The sequence below is a fragment of the Amblyomma americanum genome, chromosome 1 (assembly GCF_052857255.1).
Source record: "Amblyomma americanum isolate KBUSLIRL-KWMA chromosome 1, ASM5285725v1, whole genome shotgun sequence".
Taxonomy (NCBI): Eukaryota; Metazoa; Arthropoda; class Arachnida; order Ixodida; family Ixodidae; genus Amblyomma; species Amblyomma americanum.
In genome coordinates this window covers 423,427,295-423,447,479 of record NC_135497.1, presented here as the reverse complement: position 1 = coordinate 423,447,479, position 20,185 = coordinate 423,427,295, and the positions used below count along the sequence as shown (strand labels likewise).

Sequence of the window (20,185 nt, the reverse complement as noted above, 5' to 3'; positions counted from 1 at the left end):
GAGCTGGGCTTTGAAAGGAAATACAATCAGGAGACACTCCAGTCGACGTCTGAAAGCAGGGTGCAGCTGGGTTTGGATGGGTGGTGAAAGTGTCAGAGGTGCGCTATGTTACAATGATCTGCTAGTGACACCTTGGCTCAGCCCCCCTTCGGGAGCCCCAAGCGAAAATCTGTAGCCCAGCTTTTCTGCATATGATAGCTGACCAAAACAAGGTGGCAGAGCTTACGATAGAACAGTTGTGAAGGGGACAGGACGAGTGCCATGTGTGTGGCGTTAGGTAGGCATGTAACGTGTTATGGAAGGATAAAATGGAAAAGTGCGTGGCTTTTGCATTGCAGTTATTTAAAGCAGGTGGTCAGCCATCTTGTTTTCATCATGTGTGATATATGGGGAAAGCCCGCTTGTGGAATTTTGCTTTAGGTCCAAGCCTAGCGGCGTCCAAACATGATCAATCCATGTGATAAAAGACTGAGGAGATAGTGGAGAGGACGTCTTTATACTGTTTTTATTGTGTTTTGTATGGGCTTTGTATGGATTGTATCGTTTTATTCTTGATATTTGGATAATTCTCGGAGACTGTGGTTTTGCCATGTTTGGATTTATGAAAGTCTGTGTGGTGTCCGATACTGGGTGGGTGTTCAGATTGAAACTTTTGAATAATTGCACGCCCCTAGTTTCTTTGCAGACTGAGTTTGATGTGTCCTCGTACTGATTTACTGAAAGTGCCTGCATGCTTGCTCAGAATCTTTGGTTCCAGTACTTGTTTTGAGCTGAACTTGTGGTCTGCCAGCTTTGTGCAGTCTCGCTGACAGCAGGGTTGGCCCCGCAGGTTGTTCCCATGACCGAAGAGCAGCGGGTGGCTGCGCTGGCAGCGGCAGTTGCAGCAGGGCATCCGTACCTTCCTCAGGTGGCCGGAGGTGAGAGCAGCGGTAGGAAGCGGCGTGCAGGGCATGACCTCAGGTGCTACCCTCCTCTTTGCCCAGCAGTGACGCCTCGTGTCTCCGTGGCGGCAGCCTCCTCCTCTGCAGCCGCCCCTTCGACGGACGCAGCGTGGCCTCCCAGTGCCAGCACCCCTTCGACGAGCGGCAAGCGCAAGGCCAGTGGGGATTCCTCGTCGGGGCCCCTTGTGTCGTGTGGAGGGGGCACGGTGGTGGCACGGGGTGGGGCGGACCAGTTGGCTAAGCCAGGCCAGGGGCAGCCGAGTCTGCGGCCCAGCGAGCGGCTTGAGGCCTGCATCAGCAGTATGATGCGGTCGGCTGAGCTGAACCACCCAAGCCGTGAGGAGCAGATAATGCAGAAGCAGCAGATCCTTGAGGAATTGCAGAGGGTCGAGCGGGAGTTGCAGGTGGGTCGAGAACCAGTGGCATGCACAGCCTTGCATGTCTCTGGACGCTCTGCTTGGTGGACGCCTGCCCGCTTGTGGACTGGTGGGGTGCCTTCCCTTGCGCATGGCAGCTCTGCAGATCAGGTGCAAAGAAGGTGGTGAATTTGCAGGCTTTGCGCGGCTGCATTGGCACTGCACGCTACTCTGCTCCTCTTCCTTCTGTCATGCTCTCCAGCATGGACACCAAGGCCTATGTAGGCATGCACTACATTGCTTTGTATTGTCACCAGTCATGCAGAGCCAGCCCCCCTCACAGCTTGGGTGACTCCTTGGGCGTGGCCTGTGGTCAAGTCTGCTGATGTTGGCACTTGCAGTATCACAGTACTCTTTTTATTGACACAGTTACAGGGAGTCATATACAGAAGGAGGTCCCATGGTAGTGAAAAAGAAACAGCACTAAAGTAATAGTAGCAGTACAAATACCTTTCTTTATGAAATGCATGCCCTTGATTGCATACTTGTTATGAAACGTCCAGTAGATGCTGCAGTGTGCGTGGGCCCTTTGAAGGACTCTGCACACTTGGTGCTTGGGTTGCATTGTTTTAGAGTGCAACTCTTAGTTCCCGCGTTGAGCGGCATGCCTTGGTGGTGTAACCAAGCGAGGAGCACACTAGAAGAGGAAAGACATTGGTAGTAAAGAGAGTGCAAGGAGGGAACGGTGACAGTGTGAAGACTAGGGACGAGTAGCACGTGCCGTCAACTGATGACCTCATTGATCCCCAGGGATGGCACACCGCAGTTCTATAAGTGCACTGTCCATTCGCCCGAGGCGAGGCTCATCCGTGGCTGCCTCCATTTGGCAATGTGTATTCCATATGCGGTCGCCTATGGTTTGAGTATCGCAGCATCTGCACTCAAAAATCGCATTGCTGAGGAACGTAATCGTCTAATTTTTTTTTTTTTATTGCGAAAGCAATACCACGTCAGGTCTAACCGCCCGTCGTGTATGCCGTACGCCAGAGCCGTCGCTGCGCTTGGCACGTGGTGTGGCGTCAGCTTTCTCCGTTGCTATGACGACGCGTGACGTCTGCTTGCTCCCCGCCGCAGCTAGAAGGGAGCCGCTCGTGGCGTGTGCCCTCGCCCCGAGTAGGCGCCGCGTCTGGCAGGTGGTCTCTCCGTTGATGTGACGACCTCCTCGACTTGCGCTTGCTCCATGGCGGCTTCACTGGGATATATAGCGATGTGCTACGCGTTGGTTGATCAGTCTCGCCATGGAAGTTACCGACGAAGGGTATATCTGAATCTAGTTGATCTACTGCTTCGGAACAGTTAAATTCTAAGGCGAAAGCTAAGCAAGCATTCGCACTTCAACCAGGTTTAACGAGAGCCAAACCACAGCCAATTTTTTTGGCTTAGATTTGGCACGTGTTTTGAACAGTCTCTTTTGAATGCGTTGCAGATTATAGCTAGTTATTTAATTTTTGTGCAGTAAGTACCATATTTACTTGTGTAATGAACCCACTTTTTTTTTCAGAAAAGTTGACATATGTTTGGGAGGAGGGTTCATTACTCAGGAAAAACGGTTTTTTCTAGTTGAAATTTCGTATCTTAGTCCGCCCGTCCATCCACCCGTGTTCCTACAGTCAACAAAAGTGCATGATCGATAAGTTGTGTCCCTTTGTCATCTGCGTTCGTATCGCTGGTTGTTAGCATTATTTGCCTCAAAAGGTGTTTGCTGTATCACTGTGTAATGTGACAATTTTGTGATAGCCTATGGCACCAGCCAATCACTGAGATATAAAGTGAACACAGTGAACAGCAGCTCCGAAGGTCAGGTGTGCAATTTTTATATAAGGTATAAATAAAATAGTGGGATGGGGAGTTCATTACTTGAGTAAATATGGTGCTTGTTTTTTCTCTCTCTCGGGTGCCACCTCTGATCAGCAGTGAACAGTGGTGGTCATAGGGCATGGGCATGGTCGCTCAGACCATGAGGTCAGTGCGAGAGATGCTCATCATGTTACAGGTAGACAGTGCATCACTGATAGTTACATGAAGTGCCTTCTTGCTGGCCGGAGGGAAAGAAAAATAAAATACACCTACCAACTGATTTTTCAGACTTGACAGAGATCCATGTAAGGCCCGAAAAATTAGGAGCCAAAAATTGAATAAGCATTGCAAAAACTGCTTGGCAATTTACACGAGCACTTGATCACCCGTGTATGTTCAGCGGAAGAAACCTCTGGACCGGATGATCTGCAAACGAAGCCAATAGCTCTGTTAGCTGCAGACTGGAGACCACACTGGTGAAAGTAAAAGTCAAAATCCTGTTCTTGAAGTTTCCAGAAATGTGGTATCCAGCTGGTGGCTAATGATAGAGCTATCTGGCGGTCCAGAGGCTTTTGTCCCTGACTGTACAATGTAGTGCTGCATGTCAGCTGCCAAAAAATGTTAGGCCTGGAATTTAAATCTAGTATAGTATCCTATTTCAAACTGCACTTTACACAAACAGTTTTATCTTCTTAAAAAAATAACTGCCAAGGTTCCTCTGCACAAATTGTGGCATGGCTGTTGGTGACAATGCTGCGGGAAGTGTGACTGAGGTGGAGCAGTTTGTTGCGATGCACCTAAAATGTGCTCGTGCCGTGCGAAATCCCCCAAATTATGCCTGTTTGAAATTTCGGCCTGCGAAAAATTGGTTGCCTACTTCGGTGCCATTGAGTGCTGGCTAGGATCAATTTGAGTGTCATCGCGTCTTAAGGTGTAAATAAACCCCAAAGAAACACATGTACCAGCAGAGTCCTGCTCAGCTTTGCGTCAGTGTGTTGCAGTGGAGCTGAGGAGCTGACTAGGGGGGCACGTGCCTGATTTATTGGGCTGCTTCTTGATGCCTTTGCTTTCTGTTTAGTGCGTTGAGTATGTGCTCCAAGATCGGCTTGGCATGGTTGCCACACATGTAGTGAATTGTGCATGCATGTGGTGCATGTTTCGAAGGGTTTGGAATGGGCAGGGTAAATGCGGTGCTTGTAACTGCATCTCATCTGAGTGTCTCTTAATGCTGCGATTCTCTCGAGGTGCACCTGTGCCAGCTTGCCCATTTGATAGTCATTGGGAGCCAGCTAGTGCGAACTAATTTTGCATGACAGTGTGTCGGAGCTGAATTTGTGAGTGCCAAAAACACTGGTCTGGTATCAATTTCGCTTTGATCTGTGCTTCACTCCAGGGTTCCAAGGACTTGACACCCAATGAAGATGGTGCCCATGCATGTGCATGGCAGTTGCACACAGCATTCGCCCGCCAGCAGGCAGAGGTTGGCATTCACCCATATGTGCACATACATCGGCCCATACATGCTCACTGGAGGCAAAAATTTTAAATGCAAACTCACACTGGATTTGATTGTTGCAGCATGCATTTGCAGTTCAGTAATATAAAAGCTGCAAAGACAGTGAGAATGTGAATATAGATTCCTGCTTTAGACCACTGTTTTTCTGCATGCTGAAAGGTTGTGCTTATTTCTCACCTATACTCTGCTTCATACGTAGTGTGCAATGCTGCCAAAGCTAGTGTGCCCATTTGTGCTGACTGTCTGTGCCTACAAAGTGCGTGTTCAAGCACCCAGAGTGAAGACAAGTATCATTCGCTGTGACAAAGCTCAAGTACCTGACTACCTATTACCTCTTGCCTCATTTTCATCTGCATCTTTGCCGAGACCTCGAGAACTAAGAATGCTTTGCGGCGGAGTGATACGCAGCTGGCACACCGGTTTCCTCCTACTCCATTTGCGCTCCAAAAGTAGTTTGCTTTCAGTGAAAATTAGTCTAAGGGTTCGGTAACTGAATGCCTGACTAGTAGTAGTAGTAGTAGTGGTGGTCTATTATTACAAAAATACAAAAAACGAGGAAAAGATGTTGCCAGCTGCGGCAGTTGCTATCCAATATCTTAAGCACCCAAGCTGCGTCTGGCAGAGATAAAGGGACAGAGAGAGGATTGCAAAGAGAAGTGCAGAGGGGAGTGATAGCGGGAAACATTGGAAGAGGTTTATACGCTATACAGCATTGGCAAAAATACATAAAAAAAATGAACATGCCCGACTGACTTCACCGCAATTTGCAGTGCCTAGCGTGTCGTCTTAAACTGCTCCATGTTTTCGTTCACACGCTCACTTAGCTGCGAGAAGTGCAAATGAAATGCAGTGGAGTGATATGCTTTTGCGGGTGCACTACCTGTGCAGCTTCCACACCGTTGCATGCTAAGTGTGAAATGTAGTATAGGTCAAAAATGGGCCAGCGGGGTCACAGGTATGCACCGTTGTTTAGATCCACTTACAAATTGCTAACTTGTGCAAGAGTTAAGCCTACAAGTGCAAGCAGGGTCAATTTTCACACCTTTGTGCCCAGCAAAAGGGAATGTGGGACATTTGAATATTTGTGACTTGGCCTAGGGAGACTGCTCTTAAAAAAAAATTTTGTTTCTGCACCAAATTTAATCAAATTACACACCCTTGACTAGTTTTTCATGCTGATTCCAAAAATATTATTGGTTTCATGATAGGCTGATTAGTTCTTGAGATATACTTAACACCCTCTCATTAATAAGAACAGTTAAGAGAAAAAGCACATTATAAAAGTTCATAAATTGCACTATGTTAGGTTCTAGAAACAGAAAGGAATGAAATGTTGGAAACAGTTTTTTAATTTTACTATGATAAGTAGTTTTTTAAAGACATTGAAACTCAAGGTACAAATAGTGCCCAACTTGCAGTCAAAAACTAGAGCAAATTAAAAAAATTTCTGAACTTAATCACAAATTCTTCTTCCAACATTGCCTAGTCTACACATATGGCTACGGGCTAAGAATTGTGGTTCTGTCTGCCATAGACGCCGAGATATGCTAGTTTAGGATTTGCTACGAGTCCAAAATTTACATTTTGAGAAAAACAGTAAAAACAAATGAAGTGTTGTTCATGGCAAAGTACTTCAAATTTATTCATATACTGGCATTAGCGGACACCTAATAGCCTCCTGGGATGTAGTCTGTCTGACCAGAGTGATTAAAATAACGCTTTTTCAGTGTGCGCTGCAGATTTTCTGCAGATTCAACTCCGTGTAAACTTCCCGAACTGATCGCGCACTCTCTGAAGTCAGTTTGAGCAGCACGGTCCACCGCGGGCGTCAACTTTTTTTGTCGTATTTCTGCCAAGTTTTTGAACGCAGATCGCGGTGGCATATATTCATTATCGAAAATATGTCATTCAACGCGGCACGCTTGTTTCCCGTTGACTGCATCGCGCGCGTGGTGAGGATGTTTAGTACGGACGGGCTCACTGTCTGGTCGGTCTCCACACGCGGCGAACACTATCGAGATTAAATGTCGCCACAGTTCGCACATGTCAGGGTCAGTTTGGCAACGGGGCTGTACTTTCTGTCGGATTTTTCAATCGTCACGTCGCCATTGCATAATTTGCACTTCACTTACTCCAGCATCTCGTTCACCAAACGCAACCTGACAAAGGAGAAGATGTCGCCGAGTGGGGCAGTTGCGTAATCTCCCATTCCACTGAAAAACGCTTCCTTGCGCTCTGTTGCTGTCGCTGATGCTGTCTCCTGAAGCTTCTCCTGAGCTTTCTTGTCCATTTCTTCGATCTCACAAGGCTGCAGAATTGAGGTATCATGACGAACACGACCGCTGCCCGATGAGGCTTCCGCGACCAGCGCCGCAGTTAGGCCTAGCTCGGTCGGCACCTCCCAATCCGCTGGCGGAGCCGCATCCGTGGCGCTTGCGGTGCTCGAGGTGACCGTGGTGCTCTTCTTCAGGTTGCTAATGAACGATTTTTTCCTCTTTTTCCCGTATCTGTGAGTCGTGCGGAACTTTGGCGCCGGCGTTGACATCGTCTCGAGATGCACCAGCGAACACACATTGACAAGATGGGTACCGCTTGCGCTCAACGGACGCTTCCAGCAGCTGACACGAGACCCTTCAGCCAATTAGATAGCAGCCTTCAGTCACGTGCACTGACTAGCGAATGGCATTGCGCCTTGTGACTGCTTTTTGGCGGCATTTTCTCCCTCATCCAATAAGCATAAAAGAGCAGCAACTGCGCGAAATTCAAAACGAAAAGCAGCTCTTCCAATTGTGAGACCAAGATGGCAGCGATCGCGGCAGTGTAACGATAATAGCATGTCGCGGAAAAAGGCCTCTTATTGCGAGAAAATATGCCGAGAGAGCGCTCGGATCCAAGTTTTCTACTCATTTTACAGCTCAAATATTGGTTCTGGAGATTAGAAAATTCACAGGCTGGTAGAGAAACAGCTGCAGATTTCGAAAATTCCATTTTTGAAATATCGGATTTTTTTTTCGCGGTTTTTTTTGCCTCCGAGAGCTGTCTCCACCCTTAAGACCTTCGAATTTTTGGAGGGAACGTGCCAAGATTACATGAAAAAGTATTCTCTCCTAAATGATCACTATGTGCTATTTTTTTTATTCCTTATATATGTACAGTTAAAACTCGATTTAACGAAGTTGAGGGGAGCCGTGAATTATTTCGTTAAATCGAGAACTTCGTTAAATTGAATGAGGCATTTCTTGGGCACATAATTCAGTACATTCGATTACAGTAAAACCTCGTTAAAACGTACGCGCTTAAACAGTACTTTCGTTTTAAAAGTAGTAAAGTCAAGTCCCCGACTGAGCACCCATTGAACATAATGCATTTTGCATCCGCATAGACCGTACCAGCTTATCGCGGTCGTATCGGTTAGCACGTACCATTTTCACTTTTCGTCGCACTCGCGCGTGACGAATTCACGCCGGTAGCACCGACCCAAAGGACGGTTCGGCTAGCGGCGCAACAATCTTCCCTAAATACCGCCGACGGGACGGCAAGCCACACAGCTAATGACAAATTGGCGCCAAAGTTGGTAATCATACAACTAGCGCAATTTTTGGGGGTCCGTATGGTCATCGTCATGACCCCCCGCGCTACTTTCGAGTGGGTAGCGCCAACACCACGACCGGCGCCGCTAGCGCGTATGAAAAGAAACAACAAAAATTCTTACTCGATAAGAAAGGCCCGAGGGGACTACAAATTTATTTTCCGCCAAAGAAGTCGGTGATCTTTGCCTGCGTGCGCTTTGTGAGCAACGGCCGCACCGATTTCTCGTAGGTCTGAAGTGCGTCCAGCGCGTCTTCCGTCCCCTCGTGTGCGCCGGCAAAATGTCGCAGCAGATCGAGAGCATCCATCACCTGACCTGGTGTCGGCACGGGAGCTTCGGCACCTGCAGGGTCGTCGGCAGCGTCTTCAGCCGTCACTCCCTCCACGCTTCCTACAAGCCGCAACATATCGGCATCAGTCAAAACTTCCGTTGTGACTGCGTTTGCGTCGGCGTTCACGTAGTCTGAGAAACTTATGCCTGTGGGCACTTCATCCACTGAGCGAAGGTGTTCCCAGGCATCATCCTCGTGCACGGCGCTCGCGCAGTCCGGACCAGCTTCGGCAGTTTCAGGGCCTAGTGTACCGAAACCGGCAGTCCTGAAGCAGTTCACAATTATCGACGGCCTCAATGCTCTCCAAGCCGCCGCCACCATCTCAACCGCCATAAAAATATCTATTTTCGTCTCGCGCTTCAGCTCCAGGTTGAGGAGAACTCTGTCGACGACTCGACGCTTGTATGCGCACTTCACGCTATTAATTATCCCTTGATCCAAGGGCTGAACCACGGACGTTGCCTTTGGGGGGGAAGTAGCGGAGCTCCACGCTGGTCAGCTCGACCTCTGCAACGTAGTGGGCCGTGCAGTTATCCAGCAACAGGCACACTTTCCTTTTCTGGCGACACATGTCGCTGTCAAATTCCTTCAGCCATGTAGCGAAAATGGCACGCGACATCCACGCCTTTGAATTGGCAACCTACTTCACAGGAAGCTTTTTGGTGCCTTTAAAACAGCGCGGCCTCGCACTCTTTCCGATGACAAGCGGGTCTCGTTTGTCGGTGTTCACGATAGCAAGGCTAGACTGATGGAGGCCTAACAAGCTGAGCTTGACAAAGACGTGCGTTCAAAGGCACGGGGAAATCCGCACAAGAGCAAACACAGAGCACAACACACAAACACACAAAAAAAACGCGAACTGCAACAGCGCCATCTATGAAATGTGGCACGAAACTTTTTTACTGCTGGCGCCATCTCGTGAGCTCGACTCAAAATTAAAACTCGTTTTGCGCCGCGCAGTTTGAAAAAAGCGACGGGATGAAGATGCTCCGCGCTGTTACCGCTGACTCGCAATCAATAAATTTTGGGGTGCTGTCTACAAAATAGACCAAAAATTAACACTTTTCACCTTTATTTCTCGAAAAAAGGTTCGTTAAATCGGGACAGATCACGGAATCGGTTTCGTTATTTCGGGTTAGTCAAAGCATTGAACCCTATGGGCGTCTGAGGGGGAATTAGGATACCTTCGTTAAATCGAGATTTTCGTTAAATCGAGTTTTGACTATGTCCACATGAGGACTCAACTCTGTTGTCAGGCTCTCAGAAGTACTTTTGATTCATTCTACTAATTACGTGCGCAACCTGTACACATTTATTATTGTGTAAATAGTTTGTGTATGTTATCTCTCCCCCTATCCTCTCTTTCGGTCCCCTCACCTCTTTCATTTCATTTCTCCATTCTGCCTGCTATCCTTTATTTCCGCTGCCCCAGCTCAGGTGCTTCAGTATCGGTGGCAGATACCAAGGCTAGCAAAAATGTTTCCCTTCCTTTTTATTATTATTTCAATAAAACCACTTACTACTACTTCATTCTGGTCGGAAGAAGCGGTTATGTAAACAGATGAGCATGTTTTAGATGAGCGCTCGTGCTTGCAAATGACACGCACTAGCTGAAACCATACCAGAGCTACCATAGAGCTGGGAGGCGCCAGTCTTGAAAAGAATTTCAGAGTTCATTGTGCATGCTAGGCTTAAGCTGTTTCAGCGCAGCTCGTTGCAGTGTAAGCTGAAACCATTTGCATAACGTTACATCCCAGCAGCAATCAAAATCGTCGACGAGCAAGTTATGTGCTGAAGGTGTTAATTAGTGCACATGTAGAAAGCAGATTCCCTTGTAGCATCATTACGAAGATCAGGTACAAGCATCATGAGGACTGGTAAAAGATCATTTCTCACTTTGTGGCGTGGTGGTGATCATTTAGGAGGAAAGAATATTTTTTCATGTAATCTTGGCATGTTCCCTCCAAAAATTTGAAGGTCTTAAACTAAGGCCAAGTCACAAAATACCATATAAAAATTGTGTAAGAGCCGCACTTTTTTTTCGATTTGAGGGCCAAATTTCGGGGTGCGGCTCATACACGTGATGTGCGGGAAAAAAAATTTTTAAGTACATATAAACACACCAATCTGGGAATGAGCGGCATTTATTCTACATTAAATCGTTACTCGCGTAGTATTCAGTCTCCAAGAAGTTGCGCAGCATGTCCGCTGTCAACGCGTTGCTGTTGTTCCGCACTTCCATCACATAGCAGAGCAGTCTGGGAAACTTTTCAAGGCTTGCCTCAGAAAGCGCGGTTTTCGCAGCTTGCGTTCCTCAATGCATTCTTTCGGTTGCACCATCATCGGACGCACTTCTTGGCCACGTCAAAATTCCTGCCCACTGTGCGCTTGCCGCATTTAGCAGCAAACTTCCAGCCGTGTAGCTATAAAGGGCTTTGCCCATCTTGCTAAAACTGCAACACTCGGCGACAGCACGTGAAAGCCACAACTACGGTGAATTAACACTCAACCACAACTCCCGTGCCTTTGACAGCCACAAAAGGCAGGAGCTGATACTGATGACGATATGGATAGTGGGAACTCGCGGCGGAGGAAAAAGTTGACGATGATGGTGATGAGCCACGGCCTCAGGCGCCATCCGTGGGCAGCACCTGGAATTTCCTATGCGCATGTGTCCCCCCACGATCAAGCACACCGTTGCTCGCAGCCGGAGCTGATTGCAGAGGCCATGGTGCGTGCATTTCGAAGGCTATTCCCGTGTGGGTCGTGGAAAGTTTGGGTGCGGCCCTTGCGCGGATATTTTTTTCTTAATATTTCCTACGGGAAAACTGTGCGGCCCTTACACGCGTTTATATGGTATTCAAATGTCCCACCTTCCTTTTAGCCGGGCACAAAGCTGTGAAAATTGACTATGCCTGCACTTGTAGGCTTGCCTCTTGTGCAAGTTTCTTGCACATTTTTCTTTCCCACTGCCCTTGCTCTTTAATTATTAATACGTCATTAAGTTTGCTTCTCTCCTTGTGATTCCATTGACTCATGCTAGTAACTTGTTCAGTGCACTGAAGCCAAAAGGTGGGCACTTACGAATGTAGAGTAGATGCCAGGAAACATTGGGGTTCTTTCATGTTCTTGCCTTTTCATGTTGCCAGTATTAATGCCGATGCATAACATGCTTCACTTATTTTTCCTGCTGAGGCCAGAAATGGGCATCAATGCAAAGAATTTCTCTGGCCGAAAGCACCGTGCTTGACATGAATACAAAAATGCACCAGTTTGGTTTGTTGAAGGACTCATGGCTCAAACAAGCTTTGAAGGGCCCTGCTAGAAGGATGGGTGGCTTTGGCAACCAGGCAACCAGTCCGGCTCTTCTTCTAATGCGTACAACATTTCTTTGTTTTGATAGCTTGCTTCACTATTTTGCAGGCAGAGTTAGCTGTAAGCACTCCTCGATGGCTCATTTTGGGTGTTGCACAAATGTGCTGCTAATTCACACGAACACTTCACACCGGTGTCTGGTTCTGTGTACAGTTTCTTTCCTTTGTTTCGCTTCTTGCAAGTGAAGTCAGGCTGGTTGGTGCCTGATTTAATGCTACAGTTGCTGACAAATTTGTCTTGGCAAAGGTCACGAAAGGGTTAAAAAAAGAAGGCAGCCTGAGGAAATCAAATAACAAAAAAAATATCTAGCTTCGGTATGGCCTAGTAGCATAGAGAATTGCACTTCTGTGTAGTCTTGTCTGTTTGGTAGTGAAGTCAACAGTGCTATGCAAGCTTTGTGCTTGTTGGCTCTGCTGTTCCAAAGATGGTTGTTTTTATCATCCAAATCTTAGTTTTGCATGCATTTGGCAAAGTCGTTCCATCGATTAACTTTGTTAACTTCTAAAACGTTTCACCATCGGGAATGATGGCTGCAATGTTGCTGCCAGCGAAGAGCTGATCTGGTGACCTGAAGACTGACCTGACCTCAGTTCACAAGCTCAGCACTTAGCTTGAATTGTGCATGACAGTGACAGTTCCGAAATGTGCCCAGTCTCAGTGTATCTTTGGGTATGCTGATAGTTGGTGGGTGAGCTCCTGTCACTGTCCAGACTGTGCCTTGCAACAAGCAGGCATGGGGAGAACATTGAGGCTGTAGACTGTACCATGGTGTGGTGGGCAAAACCCTGTCAGCTGAAAGTAGGAGTTCGCTAGTGCCACAGAGGTAGGCTTGCAGTCTTCTCGAAGCATTGGAAGAAATGGGTGTATGGTGGATTAACCCTGAGCAAGAAGCAGAGGTGTTGTTTGCAGTGCTTGAGCTTGGCCTTTACTTCGCTTTTTGCAAAAATGAGCAGCTGCCTAGGCAGTGCCCAGCCTGGTCTGGCAATAGCACAAGGATCTTGCCGGGCTCACCAAGCACGGCCTAGCATGAGCACACATGCCTGACACTTTAGTGAAATTGATTAGTTGGAATGTTTAATTTCTAGTCAGTTTAATTTGGCATGTGCCGCTAGTTCGGGGAGCACCCATGAGGCCTCTGAAGGCACCATTGCTCCCGCTAAATTTAGCAGCAGAACTTCGGCACAGCTGTACGTGTTTCTAGAACCAGCACTGTGGCACACTTGAACTTAGTGAGTTGACGAGCTCCCTTAGCTATCGCTTAAAATGTCTTTAGGGCAGTGTTCATTAAAAAACGTCCTGGGTCTGCTGGTAAGGGCAAAGGCAACAAATGTGGTTCAGGTGCCTTCAAAATTGTGTGTGTTTAGGGGCCGTCAAGCCTGCCAATGCATCTGCACAGTGCAGCTGTGCACACTTATCAAGCGTTTCATTTTTCCCATTCTGACTGTCCGTCCAGCTTGCACACTCAGTTTTTAAAGAGGTGTCAAGCCTCTCAGGTTTTTGTGATTTTGCACATGAGCAACTGAACTTTTCAGTCATAAACATCGGAAGCTTTCCTATGCGAGGTATGCAGCTGTCAATAAAAAGTCTTTGTTGGGCTTGCCAGCATGGCAGAGGTCATTGGAAGGGCAAGCGTCTTCTCTAGTAGTCTGTCATGAAGCAGTCTAGTTTTGTTGTAGACAAACTTACTTGTTGGTAAGTGACGACTGGAATTTCTTGCCCAGATACTTCTTTTGACAAGCAGTGCTTTCATTCCATTGTCCTTAAAAAACTGATGCTGGAATTTTCAACCTTTCTTGTACCAAACCATTTGTAGTGCATTGCTAATCCAGATTAGTCAACTTGAAGCACGAGTACCTCTGCATCTTGTTCAAAAAGCCACAAGGCAGTAGTGCCTGTGGGACTCTTGGAGGGACTCTTGAATTTTCAGGCAGCAGCTCTGGCTCCATTCTCCTGATGCCTAGTAGATGTTCCGGCACTGCAGAAACTTCTCGTCCACGACACTTGAAGGGTGCATTTGTTTGGCAGCTGGAGGTTTTCTTGTGGTATCTGCTTGGGGCCAGTAAACTGTCTGCATTTTTCATTGTGGTCGCATTGTTTCATTGTTCTACATGGCATATATTGGTTGTTTTCTGGCTTCTTGCAAGGACAAGGCAGACGAAACTAGCATCATTTGGTTGCAGCTTGGGGTGGGTGATAGAGCAATGAAGTTGGCAGTAGTCACCATACCCCAACACTCAATGGAGTGAAGTTTATAATTGAAACCTCTCTAATGTTGGGAACTGAAAAGGCGAGAATAGCAGAGAGTAGTTAGTGACAACTTGTAACAACTTTTGGGCCAGCTTGAATATTGGGCCACAGAATTGCACCAACTAGCGTGGAAACATGCAATTCTAATAACTTAGCTTCGTGTTAACTGTCCAACATGTGAAATGGAATCTTGAGGCTTCAGGAAAAAGAAAACGTTAGTGGTATTGGCAACAGGTGTTTTTGTTGGGTCTGTTAGGAGCAGGGGAAGCCCAGAAAATCAAGCACGTGACTAAGTATTCAAAACCCTGGTTACCTCATACACTGATCTGTTGGAGGTATCTAAACATTTGGGGTGGTCTAAAATAGTAGTGGTTGGTGGCCATATTCCATGGCTGGAGTAAGAATTGCACTGTTTTGTTGTGGAAATTTCTGCCACTTTTGCTGTCCAGGAATTAGTCGTGCCTTGTGTTGCGTATACAAAACAAGGCACAAGGGTAGTTGCTAGGCATTTGTTGGGTGTTGTGCCTCTGGGATGTGTTCCTTGGGATATAGTAATGGGGTGAAGAGGTGGACTGTTGTCTACGTGGGCTGTGCGTGCAGGAAAAGGCTCATGCCCAGATCGTGCTATCTGCCCAACATCACCAGCACCTGGCCGTGGCTGCCTCAACCGAGGACGTGGTGGAAGAGCTGAATCTGCGCAATGCTGCCCTCTCCTCCTCGTCCGTGGTTGTCCCTCCCTCCACTGGAGCAGCAGCAGCCGAGATCACTGCCCTGCCTCCATCGTCCCTGCCTTCCTCCTCCACTGCCACGCCCTCAACTCTCTTGCCTGCTGCTGCCAAGAGGCATCTCGACAAGGCAAGTGCCCAGTTGAATGGATGGCCCAGAAACTAGGATTGGGGAAGCAGCACTTGGGGGGCTCTACACCTGCCGGCTGTTGTCTTTAGATAAGAAGGTTAGTTCTCGGTTAGGTTGGGTTGTGCCACAGAAAGTGTGTGTTTGTGTATTTCAAGTAGTTGAAAAGACCCTGTGCTGATGGGAGTGGTAATAATTTCATTTTATGCTTCATGACATTTTAGTTCTAGTGGTGCAGTTCTGCTGGCAGTGTTCTGACTTCAATCCGCCAAGGCTGTTCTTTGTAAGGGCATGCTGGTTGGCTAAAGCAGCGGTTGCGGCAGTTGCAGCATGTGCACTCTTTTCCGCTAGCTGTGGAAAGCCCTAAATGTCTGCAGTTATGTAAATGACATTTTTGAAATAAAAGTTTAATACACTCTAAACATTAATTGGTAAAAATAAATGAGCTTCTTGATCACTGCTTCTGGCTGCAGCTTCTGGGCAACTGCAGCAGTGTCATTGTGTGTGCCACTTTGATGTGTTGAAATGAATGAGTTGTAGTTCTAAAAGTGGCAGGCCTCGGAGATCACTAGTGGCCACACCCCATCTGCAGCATTGAATGCCGTAGAACAACAGTCGGGTGTCCTGGTTGAGTGTGTTTCAGTTTTGAATGGATCTCCAAGTGTGGCAATAGCAGGCACATTAATAGTTGAGCCAGTGATGCTTTGCATCATAGCTGACACCACAACTGCTTTGCTGCTTCAGCCAGTCTCTGCATGCTTCCGGGGATAATTCCCAGTGGGGATCGAAGTCTGCATGCTGACCTTGGTGCGGGCATTAAGCTTGTCCTCATCTTCCACATTTCGAATGCATTGCCAGGAAAAAGCAGCTCAGCATGCAGGATGGCATTTTTGCCTGACCTTCCTCTCCTGCCGTGTCGTGTGTGCTGTATTTGCGACTGTGGGGCTCAAGCCTACTGGTGGTCGTAGTAACAGTGTTGTGACTCGTCCCAGGTGAAGGCAAGCAGTGGCAAGCAGCAGCTTCCCCCAGCTGCTGGTGCAGCTGTTACCGTCCCAACTACTAAGGACGCCAGCACTAGCATGGTGTGTCCTCCCGGTGGGGCCTCTCTGCTGGGCTCATTTGGAGCTGCGCCCCCACAGGCTGAGGGGCTTATGGTAGCCGCACCTGCGCGCACACTTCATGAGGCTCTGGGCGAGATTGTTACTGGTAAGTGGTACATAGGGTGGTACTTGCTGGTGGGCTCTTGCTTGGGCAACACCTTTCCCAAAACCTTCCGACTGTTGAGGCTGTTGCCAGTCACCTTGCCTTTCACTTGCATTTAGTGCACCTGTTGTGTACATGAGGGCACATGGTGGCCTTGGGCCATGTATAGCAGCAGATGCTGGCAGGTTTATTTGCGTCTGACGGTAGCGTTTTTCCTAACTCGGCTCCTTGCTGCACCTGCTGCTGTGCTTGGATAACAAGATTGCTTGTGCCACCCGTTGAGATGCATGCATATCAGTCTCAAAGGTCAGCAGTGACTGTTGTCAGCCACATATGGCACTGTGAAGGAAAACATAGTTCCTACAATTCAAAGGTGCAAAAACATTGCTGTGTGCAAAATCATTGGTGCTTAATGGAACAAAACTGGGCTGTTTGCACTGCTCACTGCTAGTGAGGGATGAATGTTGTTAAAGGAAAACCAAAAAAAGTAATAATTTCTGAGCTTTGCGTCCCGTTTTGGCCTGTGTAGGAATTGCTGTACTGCAGCCAACTCTTAGATACGGACTGTGATGTACTGAATGAATAATAGTGATTGTGAAATATCTAACGGTTAGTTCTATGAAAGCAAAGCTTGCCTGTAAGGAATGTGGCTTTCAAATTTGCAAAAAATGGCCTTAAAATTCAGTTTTCAAAAAGTCAAAGTATCTGCTCGTATATGACTGGTTTCATTCCTGAAATCAATCAGGAAGTAGTATGAAAAAAATGTTCCATTAATTGCAGTGTTGCTGTAAACGGCACCACGGTTGAAATATTAATTTTTTTAACCTGGTATCTTCAAGGTGCTCTCATGGGAGTATACTACGGGCGTGCCGTAGAGCTTTTTCTGGCGCTCTTGCTATCGTGCAACAATCTGCTACAAAGCAGTGAAAGCTCATTAATTCAAACTTGAGGGGACTGGAAAAAAAATCTCAATTACCAATATGACCCTTGAAAAGCGTCAAGATTTGCTTGCATCAGGGTAAACTTATTTGGTGAAAGACTAGGCAATGGGTGTCTGCTTTTGAGATAAGAATGGCACTAAAATGACTGTTTTCACAATTCTGTCAATGCTTTATTGTGTGCATACTGTTGAGAGCGTCGAAGCAGAACTGCTAGTAAGGGCCTCCCCGGCATCCTTCACGATGTGATGCGGTGGAGCTCTACTGCTACCGCGCCACACCCTCACAAGCAGTACCGTTGCGTGCAAAGGTTCTGCACTGCATGAACTACAAATGGCATACTGGAAGAACAGAACTATGCGGACAGAAGCAAAGCAGACTGCCCAGCGGCAAGAGGGGGGGGGGGGGGGGGGGGGGGGGGGGGGGACACTAGCGACGTACCAGTCAGCATCCAGAACAGTGCTCAGCTGTGTTAGGTTGTTTGGCTGATGTTGGCTGGTTGAGCCGCTGCCAATGTGGGCTGGCACGGAACTCAACTAAGCAGTCGAGCAGTTCTCTGCAGACAGGGGCCGTCCATTGGTTGTCACATCTTCTGTTGCATGCCATTGTCAGAAATGCATGGGCTGCAAGGGACTCTGCAGCATGGAATTCAGGTTTTGAATAGTAGGGTTATTTCGATCTCTTGCTGCGCCAGTCTTACCTGAACATGGCCTCCCTTTGGGAGCCTGTTCGAATTAAGCGGTGAGAGACCTGTAATGTCGCAATTAACTAGCATACAAGGCCATAGACGTTGGCAGGGGCTGAGCCTTCAGTTCAGATTATCTGGATTTCCGAATCAATAGGGTTTGAATTAACGAGCCTTAGCTGAAAAGGATGCCGTGCAGGGTAAGAAGTCTGCAAAAGTGTGCCAGGCCGAAGGCCAGGTGGCCATGCAATGCTGCATTGAAAAAGACTCCAAGGGTGCCTTCAAGAGAAGTAAATATGGCGCTTGTGAATGTGTTCTTCTGAATACTTTTTCTGAACAGAAGCTGTTGCTTCAAGCTGAGCTTGCATGTAACAACTTTTTCACAGGCCAGCTGCAATTTTGGCTGTGACTTGGTGCCGTGATCCAGCCGAAGCAGTGGGTACTGCATCTGAATTTGAGTTGCTGGCAAGTAAACCATGAGTGTGCAAAAAGGGGGGTAGGGGGGGGATCTTTGTGGTTAGCCCAACTATTTCTCCAAGCCTGGTCTGCCTTCCATGTTTTGAAAAGTGCCTACTGTAAAAGATTTTTGTTAACTTGCGAGAAGTCTGTGGCGCAGCAATACTTGTTTGCTGCTTGCCACCTGCAGCACATTGCATTGCTGCCTAAAGTCATTTTTGACAGAGAAATCATAGGCTGCTTGAAGTAAGAGGGCTTATGGGTAGCATTTATCATGCATCGGTGCACCAGGGAGTACAGCAATAGTCATTGCTGCATGGCCTTTGTATTTTGTTCTTGCCTCTGACTGGTTATCAGGGTGTGCATTATGTTGAGGTCTTGTTGAGTGCTATGTTTAGCACCGTTAATGTGCCCTCGTGCATTCTTTTCACCTGGCGATTTCATCACAAGTGGTAATTCTTGTGTAAATTTCTGAAATTGTAGTATTAAATTTGTTAATCTGCATTGGGGATTCTCTTTTGGGGCTGATAGTGTTGTTAGTGAAGTGGAAGTTTTTATCAGATTGGATGTAAATGTCATTTGCCACTGCCTAGGCAATTATCCAGCCTTAATTTTGTGACTTTATATTCAACTTATGACTCCTGAAACTGTGCCTGTAAGCTTTGTTTCTTCGGTAAACAAACTGAAGTGTAGGAACAAAATGAACATATATTGATAATGCAAGGGGTGATGTTTGTTACTTCACTCCAAACACTCCTGGCGATGAGAGAGCTGTGCGAGTACTGCAAGGGGCTGAGGCTGACAAAACTTTATTGTGCATAAGCGTAGGGAATTAAGGCAAGTTAGTAGGCCGTGGAGACCTTTGGCAATGCCGGCCCATTCAATGGCCTTGGACTGAATGTCGGGGTCATTGCTGGACCTTAGCTTATCCCATGCTTCTTTGGAGGGATCAGGCAAGAGAATCCAGGAAACTAGTCTAGACTGGGGGAAGAAAAACCTTTTTTACCGAACTGATACTGAAAGAATTTTATAAGTAAGGATCGGGGAATTCCACAGTTTTCTCAGCTACCCTGCCCACAATGCTGTCAGGATTCAGCAATAAAACGACACTTAGGAGGCATGTCTGTGGTGTCTGCAGTGTGCTCGGTCAAGGCAGCCATAGCATACAATCTTTGGCTCTATGCATCGAAGGCACAGTGCTGATTGGCTGTGGCCGTTTTTATGGGCAAAACGTTTGTTTCCATCTGCTGATTATACTTGGAATGTTCCTCTGCATTGCCTGAGAATTCTTTGGAGAACAACAGTTGGTCAGGCAAAATGTATTGCAGGACCCCTTTGATGGAACTGTATGTAAAAACTGGGCAGGGCTATGCTGTTGGTTCTGCTTTGTTCTCCTTACAGAGTGTGCAAATGAATGCTTTTGAACATGGCGCTTTCTGCGGGGGCTGCAGGGCCCACGGCAGCTGGCACACAGTGTGGTGGAGGAAGTGGCGCCCAGGTATCGATAACGGCACAGCAGGCAGCTGCAGTGTGCCCAGATCACCACCACCACCAACATCACCACCACCACCACCACCATGGTGGTAGCACTCACCCAGCTGCCTCCAGCCTGACCCAGCAGCCACCTACCCTTGCCTTCCACCCCGCAGCCTTTCCAATCCATGCCCAGGTGAGCTGTTGGAGGATTTATAATATGGCGGTAGTTAGGTCATGCCTAAATGAATATTGACGCCAAATTTTGGTAGCATGCTTTCTTCTCTACAATGATGCAAAAGACACTACTATGCATGAATCACCTTGCCTACAGCTGGTAAATTATTTGTAATAGAATTTTTGTCA

General features: G+C 47.4%; 1 protein-coding gene across 47 annotated transcripts in view; it reads left to right on the top strand.

Annotated features, from left to right (window-relative positions):
* mask (multiple ankyrin repeats single KH domain) overlaps positions 1–20,185 on the top strand; it is a 174,340-nt gene that overhangs the window by 70,007 nt on the left and 84,148 nt on the right. For 6 of the 47 annotated variants that reach the window (XM_077650363.1, XM_077650358.1, XM_077650353.1 and 3 more), the window contains 6 exons: positions 791–917; positions 984–1,345; positions 4,548–4,634; positions 14,813–15,067; positions 16,057–16,270; positions 19,798–20,015. In XM_077650363.1, the coding sequence (XP_077506489.1) occupies positions 791–917; positions 984–1,345; positions 4,548–4,634; positions 14,813–15,067; positions 16,057–16,270; positions 19,798–20,015 (1,263 nt within the window). The remainder of the gene's footprint in view (positions 1–790; positions 918–983; positions 1,346–4,547; positions 4,635–14,812; positions 15,068–16,056; positions 16,271–19,797; positions 20,016–20,185) is intronic. The other 41 variants (XM_077650393.1, XM_077650370.1, XM_077650378.1 and 38 more) reach the window with 15 other exon arrangements.